General features: G+C 38.5%; 2 protein-coding genes across 2 annotated transcripts; both read right to left on the bottom strand.

Annotated features, from left to right (window-relative positions):
• Positions 1 to 736: 736 nt before the first annotated feature.
• On the bottom strand, positions 737 to 17,191 carry LOC109984468 (kynurenine--oxoglutarate transaminase 1). Its single transcript, XM_020634642.3, has 25 exons — positions 16,903 to 17,191; positions 16,759 to 16,817; positions 14,241 to 14,388; positions 13,963 to 14,112; positions 13,786 to 13,872; positions 13,531 to 13,656; positions 13,329 to 13,449; positions 13,175 to 13,251; positions 12,991 to 13,080; positions 11,794 to 11,980; positions 11,631 to 11,707; positions 11,434 to 11,520; positions 11,290 to 11,345; positions 5,147 to 5,201; positions 5,010 to 5,049; positions 4,622 to 4,735; positions 4,372 to 4,531; positions 4,199 to 4,288; positions 4,059 to 4,108; positions 3,475 to 3,605; positions 2,998 to 3,070; positions 2,794 to 2,892; positions 2,606 to 2,708; positions 1,120 to 1,267; positions 737 to 1,001 (listed from the first exon to the last, which is right to left on the bottom strand). The coding sequence occupies exons 1-25, from the start codon at positions 16,972 to 16,974 to the stop codon at positions 918 to 920; spliced, it is 2,484 nt and encodes an 827-aa protein (XP_020490298.2). The 5' UTR covers positions 16,975 to 17,191; the 3' UTR covers positions 737 to 917.
• On the bottom strand, positions 5,617 to 10,011 carry LOC109984478 (kynurenine--oxoglutarate transaminase 1). Its single transcript, XM_020634656.3, has 13 exons — positions 9,874 to 10,011; positions 9,726 to 9,784; positions 8,703 to 8,850; positions 8,449 to 8,598; positions 7,542 to 7,628; positions 7,285 to 7,410; positions 7,083 to 7,203; positions 6,933 to 7,009; positions 6,627 to 6,716; positions 6,345 to 6,531; positions 6,135 to 6,205; positions 5,907 to 5,993; positions 5,617 to 5,794 (listed from the first exon to the last, which is right to left on the bottom strand). Exons 2-13 carry the CDS (start codon positions 9,776 to 9,778, stop codon positions 5,741 to 5,743), a joined length of 1,251 nt encoding a protein of 416 aa, XP_020490312.2. The 5' UTR covers positions 9,779 to 9,784; positions 9,874 to 10,011; the 3' UTR covers positions 5,617 to 5,740.
• Positions 17,192 to 18,018: the final 827 nt, after the last annotated feature.

Genomic DNA, 18,018 nt, shown 5'->3' with positions numbered 1-18,018 from the left:
TATTAACAGCATAGATGCTTAAAATTTAGTAAGTATGATACAAGCATGTCCTACAGTTTAACTCCATGAGGGAGGACGAAGTCTGAGAAACACAAGTGAATGAATCTCAATTTAGTTCAATAAAAAGTCAAACTACAGGCTTCAACATGACTTTCACAACATTCTAAAACCTTACAAGCTTCATGAAGGTCGGGTTTTTACGATGACTGTGTGAATTCATTTGAACTGGGTTGTATATCAAACCGTTACAAAAAATATCAGTTATGTTACAATTCACTTAAACACTTTTATCCAAAGCGACGTACATCAGACAGTAAGTACAACACTAATCCATTCATACACCGCCACTGAAGCAGCAGGAGCAATGCGGGGTTAAGTGTCTTGCCCAAGGACACATTTATTATTTATTATTAAATCTGTGCCTGCCTTCTTGTCTGGGTGAAGGGAAAATTAAACACTGATATAAAGTGGTGTAAGGATGCATGCAGCATGCATTGCAAAAGGAAGACAAGGTGAATCTACAACCCAATGCAGGAAGCTGTGGCCTCCACTCTCTCTACTAAAATGTGTCACTTCCTCTGAACTTTGAGAGATCTGATGTTAGCGTTTCTGACAGTCTTACTCTGAAGTTCAGTGCCATTTGTTAACCACATTGTGCTGGTAACTGTTGTTCATGAAACACTCTGTATACCGTCTATCAAAATCAAAGGATATGCTTTGGATAAATACAAGTCACTTCAAGCCTGTGGAGTTTATTTTGTAAATATGTACAATTTGCTGGACAATTCAAAAACACTGACACACTGAAATGAAACAAACAGAAGAGGAATTTGAAAACCAAAGTTCCTCCGATGATGGGGGATGTGATGTTTGAGGTCAAAGCTTTTTAAGCGGTGAGCGATGTTTTCAAATCCAATTTATTTTTTTGAACCACTGGAAACATCTGCAAAAGCAGCCGTGATTTTGGGTCTCAATCCTGCCATGGAAACCAAGATGGCCTCCTGTAGAAAAGAAAAGAAATGAGAAAAAAACTGAGTTACTACATTTCGCACCACACAAGAGATTTGACATATATACGCATGAAACAGATATGTCACAAAACCTCTAATCGGCCCTCACCTCTGTGCGAATGGTCCTGCTGCCCTGACCTGGGCATGTGTTGAGATAAAGGTCGAATAACACACTGGGGTCATTCACCTCAAGGTTCTGGTCAGAATCTAAACTTGCCTCCAATCCCTGAAGACCTCCAAAAACGACCAGGAGGTGCCTGAAGGTGGAAAAAAAAGGGTCAGATTTAATGACAAAGAAAAGAAAGTGAAGTATCAAGACTGTGAGTTTACAGCTGTAGCTCTGTGAGACTGTTCCTGGGCACAGTGAGAGCTTCATGATAGTGTTAGCATATTAATACTCTCCCAATGACAATTTGATTGTGCTGATTTTCAGCAAACTTTTTTCACCATCAAAGTTTGGAGTGTAGGATTCGCAAATTATTAGGCCCAACAGATACCGACATCAATAATAGGGAGAGAAAAAAATATGATACCGATATATTGGCTGATATCTTTGTAGAAATAAATATAGACACACAAACTCATATCTTATATGTGTTGATCCCTCAAATGCAGTTATCACACACGTGTGGAGAAGATACACAATGGGGACAAGTTGGTCACTGAACTGGAAAGTAACTGTGCATGTACCTGCCTCACTACTTGACACTCTGTTGTTGTAATCCATATAGCGCCCTCTGCTGTTGACAGAGAACTGCTAGTGTAATACAATGAAACTCAAATTAAATGCTTTATGACTGGTGAATAATTCAAGTGATAGTGACACATATCTGGGACAAAAGTAGCCGATACCAACAGTCACTGGATATTATTGTATTATATTATTATGATTACATCAAAAGTACAGCTGAGGTCAGTGACCCTGGCATTAGCTTTGCAGGTATTTGGTTATAAATACAACACCTAAATTCACTTCTGATTGGGCTCATGAGTTAATAAAAGTTATTTAAATTCATTCTGAAGAGGACTTGAATGTCTTTCTGGACTGGTCAATCTTAGAACCCACTAGCTATAGCCTGACGATGTCATACCCTCTGTGAGCAGCCTACTTTTTGGGGGTTCCAGTGTATCCAGTGTTTAGTAATAAAGGCCTTCTGGACAGGACTTCCATTTTTGAGCTCTGTACTGTTTCCAGTCCAACAAGCAACTTGAAAATGGAGGATGGATTTGGAATTGGACCTACATCTTAATGGCGTATTAACTGAACTTGCATACCGATTTCTGTTTATGGGGGTCAATTAAAGCTGAGTCGTCATCAGGGGACCGCTGATAGTTACCCATATTGCATTATGGCTGATGTTTACTCCCTCATTTGCTCTCCTACTTGGATGGTTTTTCCTGCATAGAGCCAATGCTGGTTGAAATGTGAGTGGACAACACTGATTGGACTTCAAACAGAAACCAGGTCGCTTCCAACCCCATGCACCAGGAATCCAGTAAAGCCTCAATGGCTGTTAGGAGATTTCATTCTGGACAAGAATGGTTAAAAATACATTCCTTTCCCGACTTGCCCTCCCATCTTATTCTGAACTTACTTGAATGGTGCCATCTTTGTTTGGTCCATGTTGCTGCCTCTCTCTGATGTTCCTATAGTCATGTCGTATCCTTCTTTATATGGACTTTCTGAGAAAACTGCACCTGCATTAACAAACCCACAGTTTTTACATTCCAGCAGTCACAGCGGGGCAAAGTGATAGTTGTAAAGTGTTAAATGATGACTTACTGAGACAAGACGCCAGACGGACACTGTAGCCCCAGTAGAGACCCCCTTCAGTCCTCGGCAGGTGAGGAGCCACCACCTTACCTTTAAAAAGTTTGCTTTCTGCAGAGGAAGGAAGACGAAGATGATCACTGTCCCTGAAGCGTCTGAGAACTTTTTATCGAAGAACAAACGCACACAGACGGATCGTCTGATAGAGAAACTCACCTGGATTCTGGGATTTATGGAGCTGTACTGTGACTCGAAGTCCGGACTGCAGCTGTTTGTCAATCCGAACATCCTGTGGGAGCAGATGATCAAAGTCAAGTCGAGGTTTTATAATCTGGAAAACCTGAGACGACGCATCATATTTAAGCTAAAGTGAAGAAATTCACTCTTTCCAGCCTCCTAAAGAGGATTTGATTTCTAGTTCCCTTTTTCTTGAGTGACTGCAAACTGAAAGTATTTGGATTGTAGACAAACTGTATGACGACGGTACACTTATATTCTAGATTTTAATGGATATTTTTGACATTTTATAATCAATTCATCTTGAGTGTATTTGGTAGATTAAATAAAGTTAACCTTGCTTGGCTGCCTGCAGTACTATAGTCTGTGTTTCCATTTAAGTACCACCAGTATCTTTGACTCTAGTGACCACATCAGAATATAGTTACATTTTATCTCCTGTTAAGACATGCTCACCTTTCTCATCCCACAGTTGACCATCGAGCCTTTTCCTTGTTTGGTCGGCCTGTCGAGGACAATTCCTTCCCGGTATTCTGACTGATCATCTATCCTCATGTGGTGAGGGGAGTCTAAAGGGTTCAGCAAACCTGGGAGGGAAAATAAAAACATGAACTTGTGAAATAGTGTCCCCTTTGGACTTCATGTAAGATTCTGTGTTGTCTTTTTTTTCTTTAATACCAGATACAACTAATGGGAAGTTGCTCCAACAGCATTACAGCTAGGATCATGCAGGTGACTTTTGGAAAAGTGAACATGGTTTTGTAGATTAGAGATTAGGATAAATACGGAGCCCCTGAAGTTCCAAAAAGTGAAAAAATAAAAAATAAATCTTGCACAAATCTTAAAGTTAATAGCAGTCTGTACATCCATGAATACATTTCAAACAAGAACTGCTATTGGACAATTCACCAGACTTTTAAAAGCTGCAGAAAATGAGCCAACGTTTAAGGAAGGCATAATCACGTCAATTTAGTCCAATGAGACTCCTCATCGACCTGCCATAATTTGATACATTTCAAAAGCAAAATTTGGACTTCTACCTGCATACTGTAAATCCTGATGCTTTGGAAAAAACCACTTGCGCAGATACCTGGTGGAGAAAAAAAAAAAACTGAGTTTAACGATCTGACTAAGTGGTCCGACACAGGTTTGTCTGATGGTCAAGTACTTTTCTTCTTACTGGGGACATTCCAGATACTGAAGTATTCTGGCGAGCTGAATACAAGCCTGTCCCTTCTTCCCGACACCTTTAAATTCCCCTTCAACGCTCCTGCAGGACAAAGAAGAAGAAGTTAGTTTCAGAGGTTTTAAAGGGCAACTTACTGGAACAATGTAGCTCTTAAATGAACTCACTTGACATCTTCTCCTTGTTCATCGAACACAACGATCTCGTCGACACAGAACACGACGCAGGCTCGGGCGATCTGTCCTGCCAAGTATGTGCGAAGTTCAGTAGACTGAGCGTTATCCAACACAGAGCCTGGCAAGGCCACGCTGACTGTGTAAGCCCGACCTAACAGACACATGCACAGATGACACATCAATATACAATCAAAAAGGGTATACAGCCTAATAGAAATCCATGATATTACAATATGGTTACCTTTACTGTTTTGGCTCTGTTCAGATTTGTCAGCCTCTGCAGCCTCTACCTCCTTCTGCTTCTCCAGCTGCTTGATCAGCTTCTCCTCTTTCCTCTGCTTCTGAGTTTCTTTAACTGGTAGGGAAGAGTTACCAAAATCACAACCACTGTAGAGCAGGTTAAATGTACTGTTGATTCTGTCTGTTTGATGGCAATCAGAGGGTTAGGGTTGTCTTTTATCAAATCAGATTTAACCTGAAGGACTTTAAGTTGAAGGTGAGAAAGTTAATCTGTATTGCTATTGTATATATAATAATTTGTTTGTTACTTTTGGCACATGTGTCAATCACACCTGATGCAGCTGAGAGTTGTTAGCCTAATGGAGCTAACGTGTTAGCTGTTTACTTACTTTCTGATTTTCTTTTCTTCCAGTCGACCCTCTCTACAGTCTATAAAAATCACAAAATACATTACAGAAGACATCTTTTAAAAAAAAAATAAAACAGGACATTTGGTTTGTTGTGTTTAAAAAGGGTGCACTGGTACCTGAGCGGATTCAACGCTGGGTCTTTTTGCTGCAATATTGGTGGACATTTTTACGCACACATGTGATATTATTTACTTCCGGGTTCTTCTTCTTCGGGGTTTTCTTGATGCTGTTTTTTTCTAGCTGTTTTCCTAGCGACCCCTTTCGGTAGGTTTTATTACTGCAAACTAAATAACTTTCGTAGTATTCATTGATTGAAAATCTATTTTTAATAACTGAAACCATTCAAAGACAAAAATGTTATTCAATTATCTATTGATGAAATATAAAATAAAATATATAGAACATAGAAAGGTTATAATTGCAACCTTATGGGGCCATGTGGCGCTTACATGAGAGTGCAAAGTCGGATATGTATTTCCCCATTAAGTCTTGTTTGATGAAAGCTTAATTAAAACCCTTTTGATAAATATTTAAATTCATATACTATTTCGTGCTAAAAAAAAAAAAAAACACAGTATTGCTCAAACCCATTCATAGATATTTTATTGATAAAGTCTTGGTGTATTCATATGCACAATATGGTGTTAAGACATGGACAGCAAATGCATGACTATGTAGGCACACCCTACAATGCTTTTTTTTTTTTTTTTTTACAAACTAAAATTTCTCAAGATGTCCTGGGCTGCGTCCAGAGTGGAGTCCTCCTGTTAGACAAAGAGAGAGAGTTTCAGGGACTGACAAAGAGCAACGCACTGAAAGACAGGTCCTGAATCAAACTGAGATTTCATTCAATGTTAGCAATTTAATTTAGCTTACTTTGACGAAACAGAATCTGATGTATTTGTTGAACTCCTTGCTATGCTCTGGGCTGTAGAATGCAGACACGGGGATTGTCGCTAAACCCTGCAGAACACAAAATTATATCGTAAAGGCCGGAAGAACAGAAATAAGCTACACAATTATACACTAAACATTATTCAGCACTTGTGTTAGAGTCCTATTTGGGACTTTAATCAAGTTTTTGCATAATCTTTTAATATTCACCTTCTCTTTAATCATCCATTTAACAAATCTGAAGTCGTAAGGTTCCTCCTCAGTGCTCTGGTCATTCACCTCTGTCAAAAAAATACATGTATCGTCCATGTTTTTATGTGTTTTCACATGGCTTTCATTGTGCATTGTGTCTTGAAATGATGATAAGACTCAACTGGAAACACAAAGACATTCACACAGATGAATGCTGGTGCCACTCACTGACAGAGGAGATGTCTGCAATGATAAAGTATCCTCCCTCAGGCATGATGGGCTGCAGACCCACACTCTGCAGACATGAGGCCAGCTTGTTTCTCTTGTGTTGCAGCATCGCAGGCAGCTGTTTGAAGTAGCTCTCTGGAGTACCAAACACCTCATACTCTCTCTCAAACCCCTGAGCTACTGCCTCCTGATGAAAAAACCAAAAAGGAGACATGCAGGACTAAAGCGGTTCAAGCATGGAACTCATGTGAAAATCACGATGTATGCATCAGATTTGTGTACCTGAGCAGCGGTTGCACAATCGAACACAGACATCTGATGGGCGGCTTTCAGATGTTTGATGACATTTCCAGAACCCATAGCCCAGCCGACCTGGAAATAAGAAATGAATTCCTTTTGTTTTTAAATTTGTGTTCTTTTCTTTATGTCTGTCCGTTTGTGAATGACTTTGGGCTGCATGTTTTTATCATGTTTTTATATGAAAGGTGCTATATAAATAAAGCTGAGTTGAGAATCAGCATGTGTAGAAGAGAGAAGCACATTATTGGAGCTCTTCAAAAAAAACAAAAACAAAGATTGTGCTTTTACCTTCCAGCCAGTAGCACTGAAGGTCTTTCCTGCACTGCCAATGGTGATGGTTCGCTCCCACATCCCAGGAAGGCTAGCTGATTATACATTTATATTGTTAATCTATAACACAGCTATAGTTTTTTATGTATTGTACAGGCTGTGTCTCACCAATCTTCACATGCTTTGCTCCATCATAAGTCAGCCACTCGTACACCTCATCACTGATGCACAGCATGTCATGTTTGATGCACAGATCAGCGATCATCTGGAGCTCCTCAGTCTTATAAACCTGTAACAGACACAGATAGTTAACATCTATTTATACACAGATGATAACTTTAAAGAGACACACCACTGGTACATATCTTACTTTGCCTAACGGGTTGTTGGGAGTGTTGATAACGATGGCTTTCGTGCGAGGAGTGATTTTACTGGACAGCTCCTCAGGAGAGAGAACCCAGTCTCCACTTGTCAGGACGGCACCGCTCTCAACTTTCTGTAAGTACCAGTTGTTGTTGTTGTTTTTTTTTAAAATAGCTTGCTAATTTACAAACCATTACACAAGAAAAAGTGGAAGTTGTTGAAATATGCTGTGGAATCATTTTGTAAACTGTGTTTACCACTGACCGGCCTTAAAGGAACATACACTGCCTTCCCTCCCGCCATCTTCACCATCGGCTGGTAGCAGTCGAAGAACGGCTCGACAATTATGACCTGAAAGACAAACGCCAATCACTTTTGTTGTGTTTGGTAGCATAGCATATACTTTGAATCGCCTTCCCGTTAAAGGTGAATAACATCATTTTTCATCCTGGGTCCTACATAAACATGTTTCAGAGTGTAAAGGACTAGGTTCAAACTTGTTAGCTCCAGTAGATTAGGACAACCAGCAGCCACAACACAGCTGTAAACTACTACAATGTAATCCTTTGTGCCAAAGGTGAACAAGTTATGTCCTCTAAAAGTGATTCTTTTCTCCCATTGACAGGCTCAGGTTGTTACAGTAACTGTGTGTTAGGTGGAAACACGCTCCTCTGAAGTTGTCCTAAAGGATTACACTGTAGCCAGTAGTGTCGTGACCCCGTAAAGCATTTTCCCAAAAATATAACTCGTCTTTATATTACAATAAAGACATTTTGTATATGATCAAACCTGTTTTTATTCATTGCTATTGGTCTAAAGAATAGCATCAAAGTACAGTGCGTATACCATATACAGAGTTAAAATTATTTACAACAATATCAATAAGCTTAACAATTTAAAATTCCTTAAATCTGTTTATAAAAACCTTATAAAAAAAAAAAAAAAATTCTTGAGTGTTACAAACGTTGCATTAAATGTGGTTATTCAACATATAAATGCAGAATGCTGATTGGACAAAGTGTGACAAAATGTTTAGACTTTTTTGTCCCTATACTTACAAAAACATTATGGTTCAATACAAATCCTTTGATTTTAAATTGTAAAGCTTTTCAAAGATTTATAATAACAGTTGGATCCATCATTTCTACCAATTTTGGGTTGGTTTACAGACCTCATCTCCTTTATCCACTAGAGCTTGAAACGCACAGAAGAGAGCCTGATACGCTCCGACTGTGACCAGGACGTCCTCAAAGGGATCAATCTCACGTCCCACAACCCTGCTGAAGAATTTAGCCAGAGATTTCACAAGGGAGGGGTGGCCCTGAGGGAAGAAATTCAGGTCTTGAATATTGTTGGGAATCCATTAGTACTTTTAATACCAGAAAAAAATACTGAATCCAATCAGAATCACAGGACTTCACTTACAAACACTCGGGTGTACTGGTGCATCAGGGGTCCTCCACTCACAGCGCTGCAGAACGCCTCCTGCACAAACTTTGGAGGGGAGAAGTCAGGAAACCCCTGACCCAGGTTCACTGCTTTGTAGTCGGCTGCCAGCTTCGTGAATTCAACCCTGTTGGTTGAAAAACAGTTCAGACACTGCAGTTCTGCTAATATTATAAAAATCTGTACTATTCTGTGGAGTACACAGTGTTTAAGCACATCACAAATAAATAAAAACAGAATCCTAGTGTAAGAAGATGATTGGTTTTTAAAGGAGAAAAACACTAGATCGCAAAGATCCGCTGTCTGACCAGGGCTCAGAAAATCAGCAGAGACACCTCCCACCCCCACCAAGGACTGTTTTCGCTGCTGGACTCTGGAAAGAGGTTCCGCAGCCTCCGAAGCAGAACTTCCAGGTTCTGTAACAGCTTCTTCCCACAGGCCATAAGACTTTTGAACACAAAAAAATAATCCCTCCATTACCCCTCAAACCCCCACACAGGACTACCTCACTGGACTGTAAAATACATATAACGTGCAATATATTTATCTGTATAGTATTCTTACTCATAGTTTTTCTTTTTATATCTATTTATATCTGCACCTTATTTTTATTTTTATATGTAAATACATGCTGCTGTTCTTATCCTGCACTACAACGAGCCAAATGCAACGAAATTTCGTTCTTATCTGCACTGTAAAGTACAAGTTTGAATGACAGTAAAGAAAGTCTAAGTCTAAGTCTAAGTCTAAGTCTATATATTGCGTGATTGCACAAGAGAGTTTCCTGACAGACTTCACTCGGGGTACCACAACCCAAAAGTCTGTGATGAACACATACACTGCTTCTAAAGGGAGACTTTTTTAAAAATCCGGAATGAGGTAATGTTCCCCTGCAGTGAGCTGTTTGCTGACACACTGACTGAAGACTGAACTTTTCTGTCATCAGCCAATAAACTCCCGCACAGCTCAGGTGTCAAATGTCCACCTGTCATTATCTCTTACCAAACATTTTTATCCACACCGTCTGTTCGGTGTGCATGAAGCCGTCCTGACATGATTACCTGAAAATACAAGAACACTTGAAGTTATCCATAAAATGAGCAAATATGACATTAGTGTGGATGTAGTTCTGCACCGCTGCTTGTCTTACCTGTTGGTTGTTTCTTACTGAACTCTGACAAAACTACAGTCCAATCTGCAGGAACATCCAGCTGCACTTCTCCACCACTCCTTCCCTCGAACTTTCAACCTTCTGTAACTTTATGGCTGCACTTTCCTTTCCCTTCAATAACATTTCTCCATCGAATGAGAATAAGAGACCTGAGATCTATATGCGAAAAAAGAGCAAAGAGGATCAAACTCAAACACAGATTTGTATTTAGAGATTTAAAAATCAGAGGATTACAAATGACGCTTAAAGAATAAACTACCTTTACTGTTGTCATGGTATAATGGTGCAATTCAACCATGACAAAGAGCAATGCAACAAAAGTCTCTTACAGCACTGTCACACTTTGAATGCTCTGAGCATGAAGCATAAGACAAAGAAAGGCTGGTTTGTAATGTGCACACCAGTGAGGAATCTTGTTGGACTCTTTATAGCTGGTAGCTATATAGCTATAGCTGGAAGACATGAAACTTTCTGCAACACTGTTATTGATGGACAAAAGGGTATTAAACCCCTACTTCGTTAGACAAGAGAGGTCACACAGTGTTATCTAAATGGCTCCTCTAAAGACAAAGACTACAGGTGGAAAGCAGGTGGGACTCTTCAGCAGGTAGAGTTTCAGTTTGAGATGAGATAGGTCGACTCTCGTAAAAAGAGTAGTCGTTCCCTTACAAAGGATGCTACTCGATGGCCTGTTTTCTTTCTTTCTCGCATGTCGTTCCCCACTCTCTCTCTCTCTCTCCCAGGTTTCTGACTCTACTCATTATTCTGTCTCCAAAATAAAAGCCCAAAAACCCCCAAAATACATATAAAAAAAAAACCTCATCTGAACCAGCCACTGAATCTGACCTGAAAGAAACTTTTTACTTTTTTCCTCTGCACAAACATGCTCATTTTAAAGTTACGATACGATACACTTGATTGTCCCCTTGGGGAAATCTGTCTTGGACTCGAGACTCAGGAAGCGTTAGATGTATATTACAGTAGATTCTTCACATGGCATGAGCTAGACACTTTGCCAATCGAGGTTGTAAGACAGGAAAAAAAAAACTCACATTGAAAAGAGACGGCATGTCGAGTTCTTAAAATCTTTAATAAATTTATACTACTTTGTTTCAGGAAAAATATCTCAGGAGTAGAACATGATTTAGGTCACAAAGTTAAATACATCCATTTGATTATTATTTGTTATTTAAAATATCTTTTAAATCATTGCACAAGGATTTTCACAGTGTTTTGCTGTATGGACAAACTGAAAGTGGACGTCGTGTTCTCATATTTTTCACAGGGAAACATTAAATATGGCTCTTTCTTTTCTGAGGACGGGACCAGTGACAGCTTGAGCAGGATGTTGAAAACTTTATGGACGGTTAACACTTCTTCACAGTTTATTTCCACTACCCCTGACTCCATTTTTTCAAGATGTCTGCTGCTGCATCCAGAGTGGAGTCCTCCTGCGAGACACAGAGGGGTCAGAGTGTGAGAAGGACTGTCAAAGGGTGACATGTTGTGATTTATTTTAGCTTTCTAAGTAGAATTTACCTTCACAAAACAGAATCTGATGTACTTGTCAAACTCCTTGCCGTGCTCTGGACTGTAAAATGCAGAGACGGGGATGGTTGCTAAACCCTGCAGGAAAAAAAAAAAAAGCCAATTTATAAAGCAAGTTTGTTATTTTTTTCAAGAAATTCATTTGTGTATTCATGCAATTAAATCAGATAAAAGAACTGCATTTTTACCTTCTCTTTAGTCAGCCATTTAACAAATCTGAAGTCATAGAGTTCCTCCCCTGTGCTCTCGTCATTTAAGTCCACGTCTGTCGAAAAAAAAGGAGCCGATGAGTCAATGTCAGTAAGGCGGCTCTTATCGACGATTATTTATACACATCTGCACTCTACTTACTGACAGAGGAGATGTCTGCGATCATAAAGTATCCTCCCTCAGGCATGATGGGCTGCAGACCCACACTCTGCAGACATGAGGCCAGCTTGTTTCTCTTGTGTTGCAGCATCGCAGGCAGCTGTTTGAAGTAGCTCTCTGGAGTACCAAACACCTCATACTCTCTCTCAAACCCCTGAGCTACTGCCTCCTGATGAAGGCAGACGTGGATAAGAGAAAGAGAGAGAGAGAGAAAAACATGTTCATTTCATGATGTTGAAGTTTTGTAATAATCAAAAGGTCACCATGACTTTCAAAAGCAGCTGGCAAAAAAGAAAAAAATCACAAAACTGCAGTTCCTAAAATGGTGGCTCCAAAAGTGAGTCATACCCCACAGACCCCGATACTGAACCTCTATCTATATTTACGACAGAAATGATATTGTGTGCAGCTTGCTAAAGAAATGGATTTTACTCCTTGTAGCTTATTCAAGACAACAATGGGGAATTCATTTTGTTAGTAATGCAGAGTTTGCAGTCTGGCCACTGTGACTTACAGTTTTGGGGTCACATCAAGTTACTAAACTCCCAACATCTTCCACCCACTTTCTAAATACAGTCAGTTCTGGATAGAAAAACAAAACAAAACAATGGATGGTGACAGCCAAAGGGCCAAATAACATTAAGGTGGTCCATTACTTTTCTTTTTTTAATATTTATTCTGGGCTTTTTATGCCTTTAATTAGAGATAGGACAGTGGATAGAGTCAGAAATCAGGGATGAGAGAGAGAGAGAGTGGGGAATGACATGCATGGAGAAGCCACAGGTCGGATTCCAACCTGGGCTGCCTGCTTTGAGGACTTCAGCCTCCGTACATGGGGCGCGCACACTAACCGCTAGGCTACCAGCGCCCGAGGTGGTCCATTTCGAATACAACATTTTCCATACAGAAAAAACCTTTTAGACAAGCTGTGGGCAGATTCTTCATTAAGTTTCTGTTTCAGTTCAGTGTCAACAGTCATACCATCAAACTATATAGAAATAATGGAGACAGTTAGCATCCAAGTTTGTTAATTTCTAGGCTTTTCTATTTTTGAAAACCAACAAATTAGCAAAAGGAGGAATCATGTTTGTTACAGAATGTGGGAGCATCTTCTTTGAGAAGCTACAGAAACTATGTTTTGTTCCTGCGGGTGAATTCCGATGCTTCATGAGTCATTACCTGAGCAGCTGTGGCACAGTGGTAAACGGTGTTCTGATGAATGATTTTCATGTGTTTAATGATATGTCCAGAGCTGATGGCCCAGCCAACCTGACGAGACAACAACAGGTCATTAAAACAACGTGTGGTGGAAAAAAAAAAAAGGTTCTTAATATTTGAATTCTTTAACAATCTGTGTATTTACCTTCCAGCCAGTAGCACTGAAGGTCTTTCCACCACTGCCGATGGTGATGGTTCGCTCCCACATCCCAGGCAGGCTTGCTGCCAAAATATTGATATGATTGATATGCTAATAATAATAATGTAGCTTCTTGTGTATTGTACAGGCTGTGTCTCACCAATCTTCACATGCTTTGCTCCATCATAAGTCAGCCACTCGTACACCTCATCACTGATGCACAGCATGTCATGTTTGATGCACAGATCAGCGATCATCTGGAGCTCCTCAGTCTTATAAACCTGTAACAGACACAGATAGTTAACATCTATTTATACACAGATGATAACTTTAAAGAGACACACCACTGGTACATATCTTACTTTGCCTAACGGGTTGTTGGGAGTGTTGATAACGATGGCTTTCGTGCGAGGAGTGATTTTACTGGACAGCTCCTCAGGAGAGAGAACCCAGTCTCCACTTGTCAGGACGGCACCGCTCTCAACTTTCTGTAAGTACCAGTTGTTGTTGTTGTTTTTTTTAAATAGCTTGCTAATTTACGTACCATTACACAAGAAAAAGTGGAAGTTGTTGAAATATGCTGTGGAATCATTTTGTAAACTGTGTTTACCACTGACCGGCCTTAAAGGAACATACACTGCCTTCCCTCCCGCCATCTTCACCATCGGCTGGTAGCAGTCGAAGAACGGCTCGACAATTATGACCTGAAAGACAAAAGAATTCAATTTTACAGTATTTATGTTTATTACTCATTTTCCTAATTATCGCTACACTTCGGCTCATTTTGTACATACCTCATCTCCTTCATCAATGAGAGCTTGAAATGCACTGAAGAGAGCCTGATACGCTCCAACTGTGACCAGGATATCCTCAAACGGATCAATCTCATGTCCCACAACCCTACTGAAGAATTTAGCCATGTTTTTTACAAGAGGTGGGTGACCCTTGGGAAAGAAACAACCAAAAAAAACACAAAAAAACGTGAAGTAAATCTAGCTGTTCGATCTGCATCCAGTTGTTCTTAAAACATCAGCTCAATGAATACAAGAGAAGACAGAAAAACCACACTTACAAACGCTCGGGTGTACTGGTGCATCAGGGGTCCTCCACTCACAGCGCTGCAGAACGCCTCCTGCACAAACTTTGGAGGGGAGAAGTCAGGAAACCCCTGACCCAGGTTCACTGCTTTGTAGTCGGCTGCCAGCTTCGTGAATTCAACCCTGTTGGTGAAAAACAGTTCAGACCTTAAACTACTTTTACCAAATCAATCAAGACTAAAATCAGGTATGTGGTGACATTTGTGTAGTCTCCCCTAATTTAAGAGTTGAGTTTAATTGATGTAGGAAGTGATTAGAGAACACATATTGAACTAAAATGAATACTCCTGATGAAATAACTAAAGCACTGATGAGATGTCAGTATAATCAGATATGGGCCTTCAAAGGATACATCTATATCAGCCTCTAGGTCTACAGTATAACAGAATTAATATCATTGTAATGCACTCAGAATGCTTTCAGTGATTTAGAAATCGTTTCATTATGCAGTTTGTCCAGCAGAGCGACTCTTATGCCAATGCTCACAATACTCTCAGCGCTGTCTGCAGTACATGGAGCAGGACATCAGAGCAGAGCAGATGCAGGTTCAGACGAGACTTGTTGAAAATGTATAATATTGACGTGTGTTGGTTAATGAAATTATCCGTTTGAAAAAATAAAGTTAGGTTTACTTTTGAATAGGAATGTCTGTACTAAATTGGTTCAAAGATACAGAGAAAAGGTTCTTCTCTAGTTGAAGCACTTTGAAGTGCCTTGTTACCGAAACATGTGAGAAAATAAACTGGCCTTGCGTTAAAACGTTCTATATTGGACACCGTAGGTGAAATGTTCCTCTCTCAAACCGGTAAAGAAGTCATAAAGCTGGTAATCGTAAGGCTCTTGAAAACTTGAAGTTTCATTTCGAAGTCTTTAAGGTAAAATGATACGTCTGTCCACACAAATTATAGATAAATAAATGAATAGCCATAATTATTTATTTTTTTGGCAGAATCAGATAAACCTTAGTGATTCCTTGGGGAAAATATGGTCATCACAGTCGCTCTTAAAGGGTAGCACAACTGTCTTGACATGCAGAGAGTTTGTCTTTATTTGCCCACATTTTCAAGTATCCATGCCTGCCATTGCTAAAGTAAAAAAATAATGCCAAAACATTTTTCTCTATTTTTCTTTCTTGAAAGCATAACTAGAAAGTCCAAAGTGTATTATGATTTTTGTTGGCATTCATACTGTCCTTAAACTACCATATGTTTGATGTTTGAGAAGAGAAAACAGAGGACAAAAACTCTAAATGATGACATGTATCACTACACAAAATTATATCTTCTGATTACTTTTATTTATCAAGACCTGACTGTTTTTTTTTTTTTTTTTGTAATTTTCTCTTTTTGAACATTCTGTTGTGACACTGATGTGGTTTCCAATTATAACTAGACAATTTGCATTTACCTGCGGGGAATGCTGATCGCTGAAATGTTTTGCAAAACACTGCTGAATTAAGAAGAATCAGCAGAAACAGCTGAAGGAATAGTAGAAGATGAAGAAAGAGGAAAAAGTAAAAGAAGAGTAGTAGTAGAAGAAAAAGTAGTAAAATCAGAAGAATAAGAAGTAGAAGAATTAAAAGGAGTAGTAGAAGAAGAAGAAAGCAGTAGAAGATGAAGAAGCAGTAGTAGATGAAGAAACAGTAGTAGAAGTGGTAGAACAAGAAGATACTGCATTAAGACTGCTTAAATGCAGTCAGACAATGAGAAAAACGGGAAAGCGTCTCCCTATTGAGTGCTCATTTCAAGGGCTTAAATTAAGAGTTGGTGACTAAATGATGATTTTGTGAGCAAGAGGACAAATGGCCGAACGCGTTGATGTGATTTTCATGTCTGGGATCCAAGAAATGTGGAAACCACAGCGATCTAAAAAGTTAGTCCCTAGAAGTTTGGTCAGGGAAGTTTGTAGGAAGTTTACCGTTACCCCAGATGGACATTTATCTGGACCACCTGCTGCTTTGAAGCTCACAGTGTAAAAACCTTTGCTCCGTTTGTCCTGAAAACTCAAATGTGTGAGAGAGGACAAGTATGTGAATGTCTTAAAGCAAAAATGAATGGAACACAGCCAAAGTTATACGGCTGAGAAAAAAGTGGAAAAGTGGAAAAATGTTCCCATTCATTTGAATGTGGAAAAAGTGGAATAACTTAAAAAGTAAAAGTAGTAGAAAAGTGAAAAGTCATCATGTCCCGAAGAAGGCGGATAGTATGATAGTTGAATGGTGGAAGCATAGACTGTAAAAAAAAAAAAAAACTGTTGGAGAGTTGAAAAGGGCCAAAAAACGTACAGAAGTAGAATAATAATAATATTAATAATAAAGATTTGGATAACAACGAATTATCTAATTATTACACTAATTAAATTTTTTTTAATCATTACAAAAAAAATGTTAAATTTTCTCGAACGTATTTTTATTCATAATTTGTATATTTCTTGGTTTTAGCATGCAGTCTTAAATATAACAGGTTCAGACTCTTGTGTCCTGTAGTTTCTCACCAAACGTTTTTGTCCACTCCTTCTGTTCTGCTTGCATGAAGCCGTCTTGCCATGATTATCTGAAATACAACATCATCATGTGAAACATTTTATCGCTACCTGTTATTTAAAAGTGTGTTTTTATTTAGCTGCAGCTGTACTCACCTTGTTGTTGTGTCTTATTGCACTCAGACGAATTAAAGTTAAATTAAAGGTAAGATTCGTGAAAATTCCCATTAATGGATGAACATCGCCTAACAGCGTCTAACCCGTCGATTATCCCGACCGGAAAGACCACAATGCACCTAAAAGGTATTTAAACAATTTGTTTGTCTTAAACTGTCACCGCCTGAAGTTATTTGATGTTTTATTCAAACACTACAGAGTTGTTTCAGTTAAACTCTTGGACCGCCCCTTCAGTCTCCTTGTGTTTTCTTTTTACTTCCTGTCTCGAGATTACCAGGATGTAACCTCAATTTCTGTGAGCACGTGCCAACTATATTTAAAGAGCGGCGCGCGCATGGAACAGGGGCGACAAAGCAAAACAACGAAACTCAACCTGCAAATAATAATAATAATGATAATAATAATAATAATAATAATTATGATAACAATAATAATAATAATAATAATAATTATGATAACAATAATAATAATAATAATAATAATAATAATAATGATAATAATAATAATGATGATAATAATAATAATAATAATGATAATAATAATAATAATGATGATAACAATAATAATAATAGTACTAATAATGATAATAGTAATAGTAATAATAATAACAATAATAATAATAATAATGATAATGATGATAATGATAATAATAATAATAATAATGATAATAATAATGATAATAATAATAATAGTAACAACAATAATAATAATAATAATAAGAGCGATAATAATGAGACAAACAAGGATGAATTATATGTACAAAACATAGCATTTGAAGAACTAGTTCGACATGTTTGGAGAAAATGAATTATATTTTTAAGGATTCCCATAATTCGTCAAGCATGAAATTTCCAATTAGTACTACTTCAAATAATTAATAACTACCTACAGCGTATAAGTAGGCTACACAAACACAACTGTATTATGGGATATTGATATTGTTAAATGTCTTCCTGCTTTTTTGTCTTTTTCAACCTGAATAGCAAATTGAAGAGAATATTCCCAAACTGAATCCATGTTGAGAATAATCAGTAGCCTATACAAATAGTTTTCAACGAGCTACTCCACAACGGTAAAATATTGTTTGACTTCAAT

The sequence above is a fragment of the Labrus bergylta genome, chromosome 17 (genome assembly GCF_963930695.1).
Source record: "Labrus bergylta chromosome 17, fLabBer1.1, whole genome shotgun sequence".
Classification (NCBI taxonomy): Eukaryota; Metazoa; Chordata; class Actinopteri; order Labriformes; family Labridae; genus Labrus; species Labrus bergylta.
The sequence above is the reverse complement of the archived record's forward strand: the minus strand, read 5'-3'. Positions and strand labels throughout refer to the sequence as shown.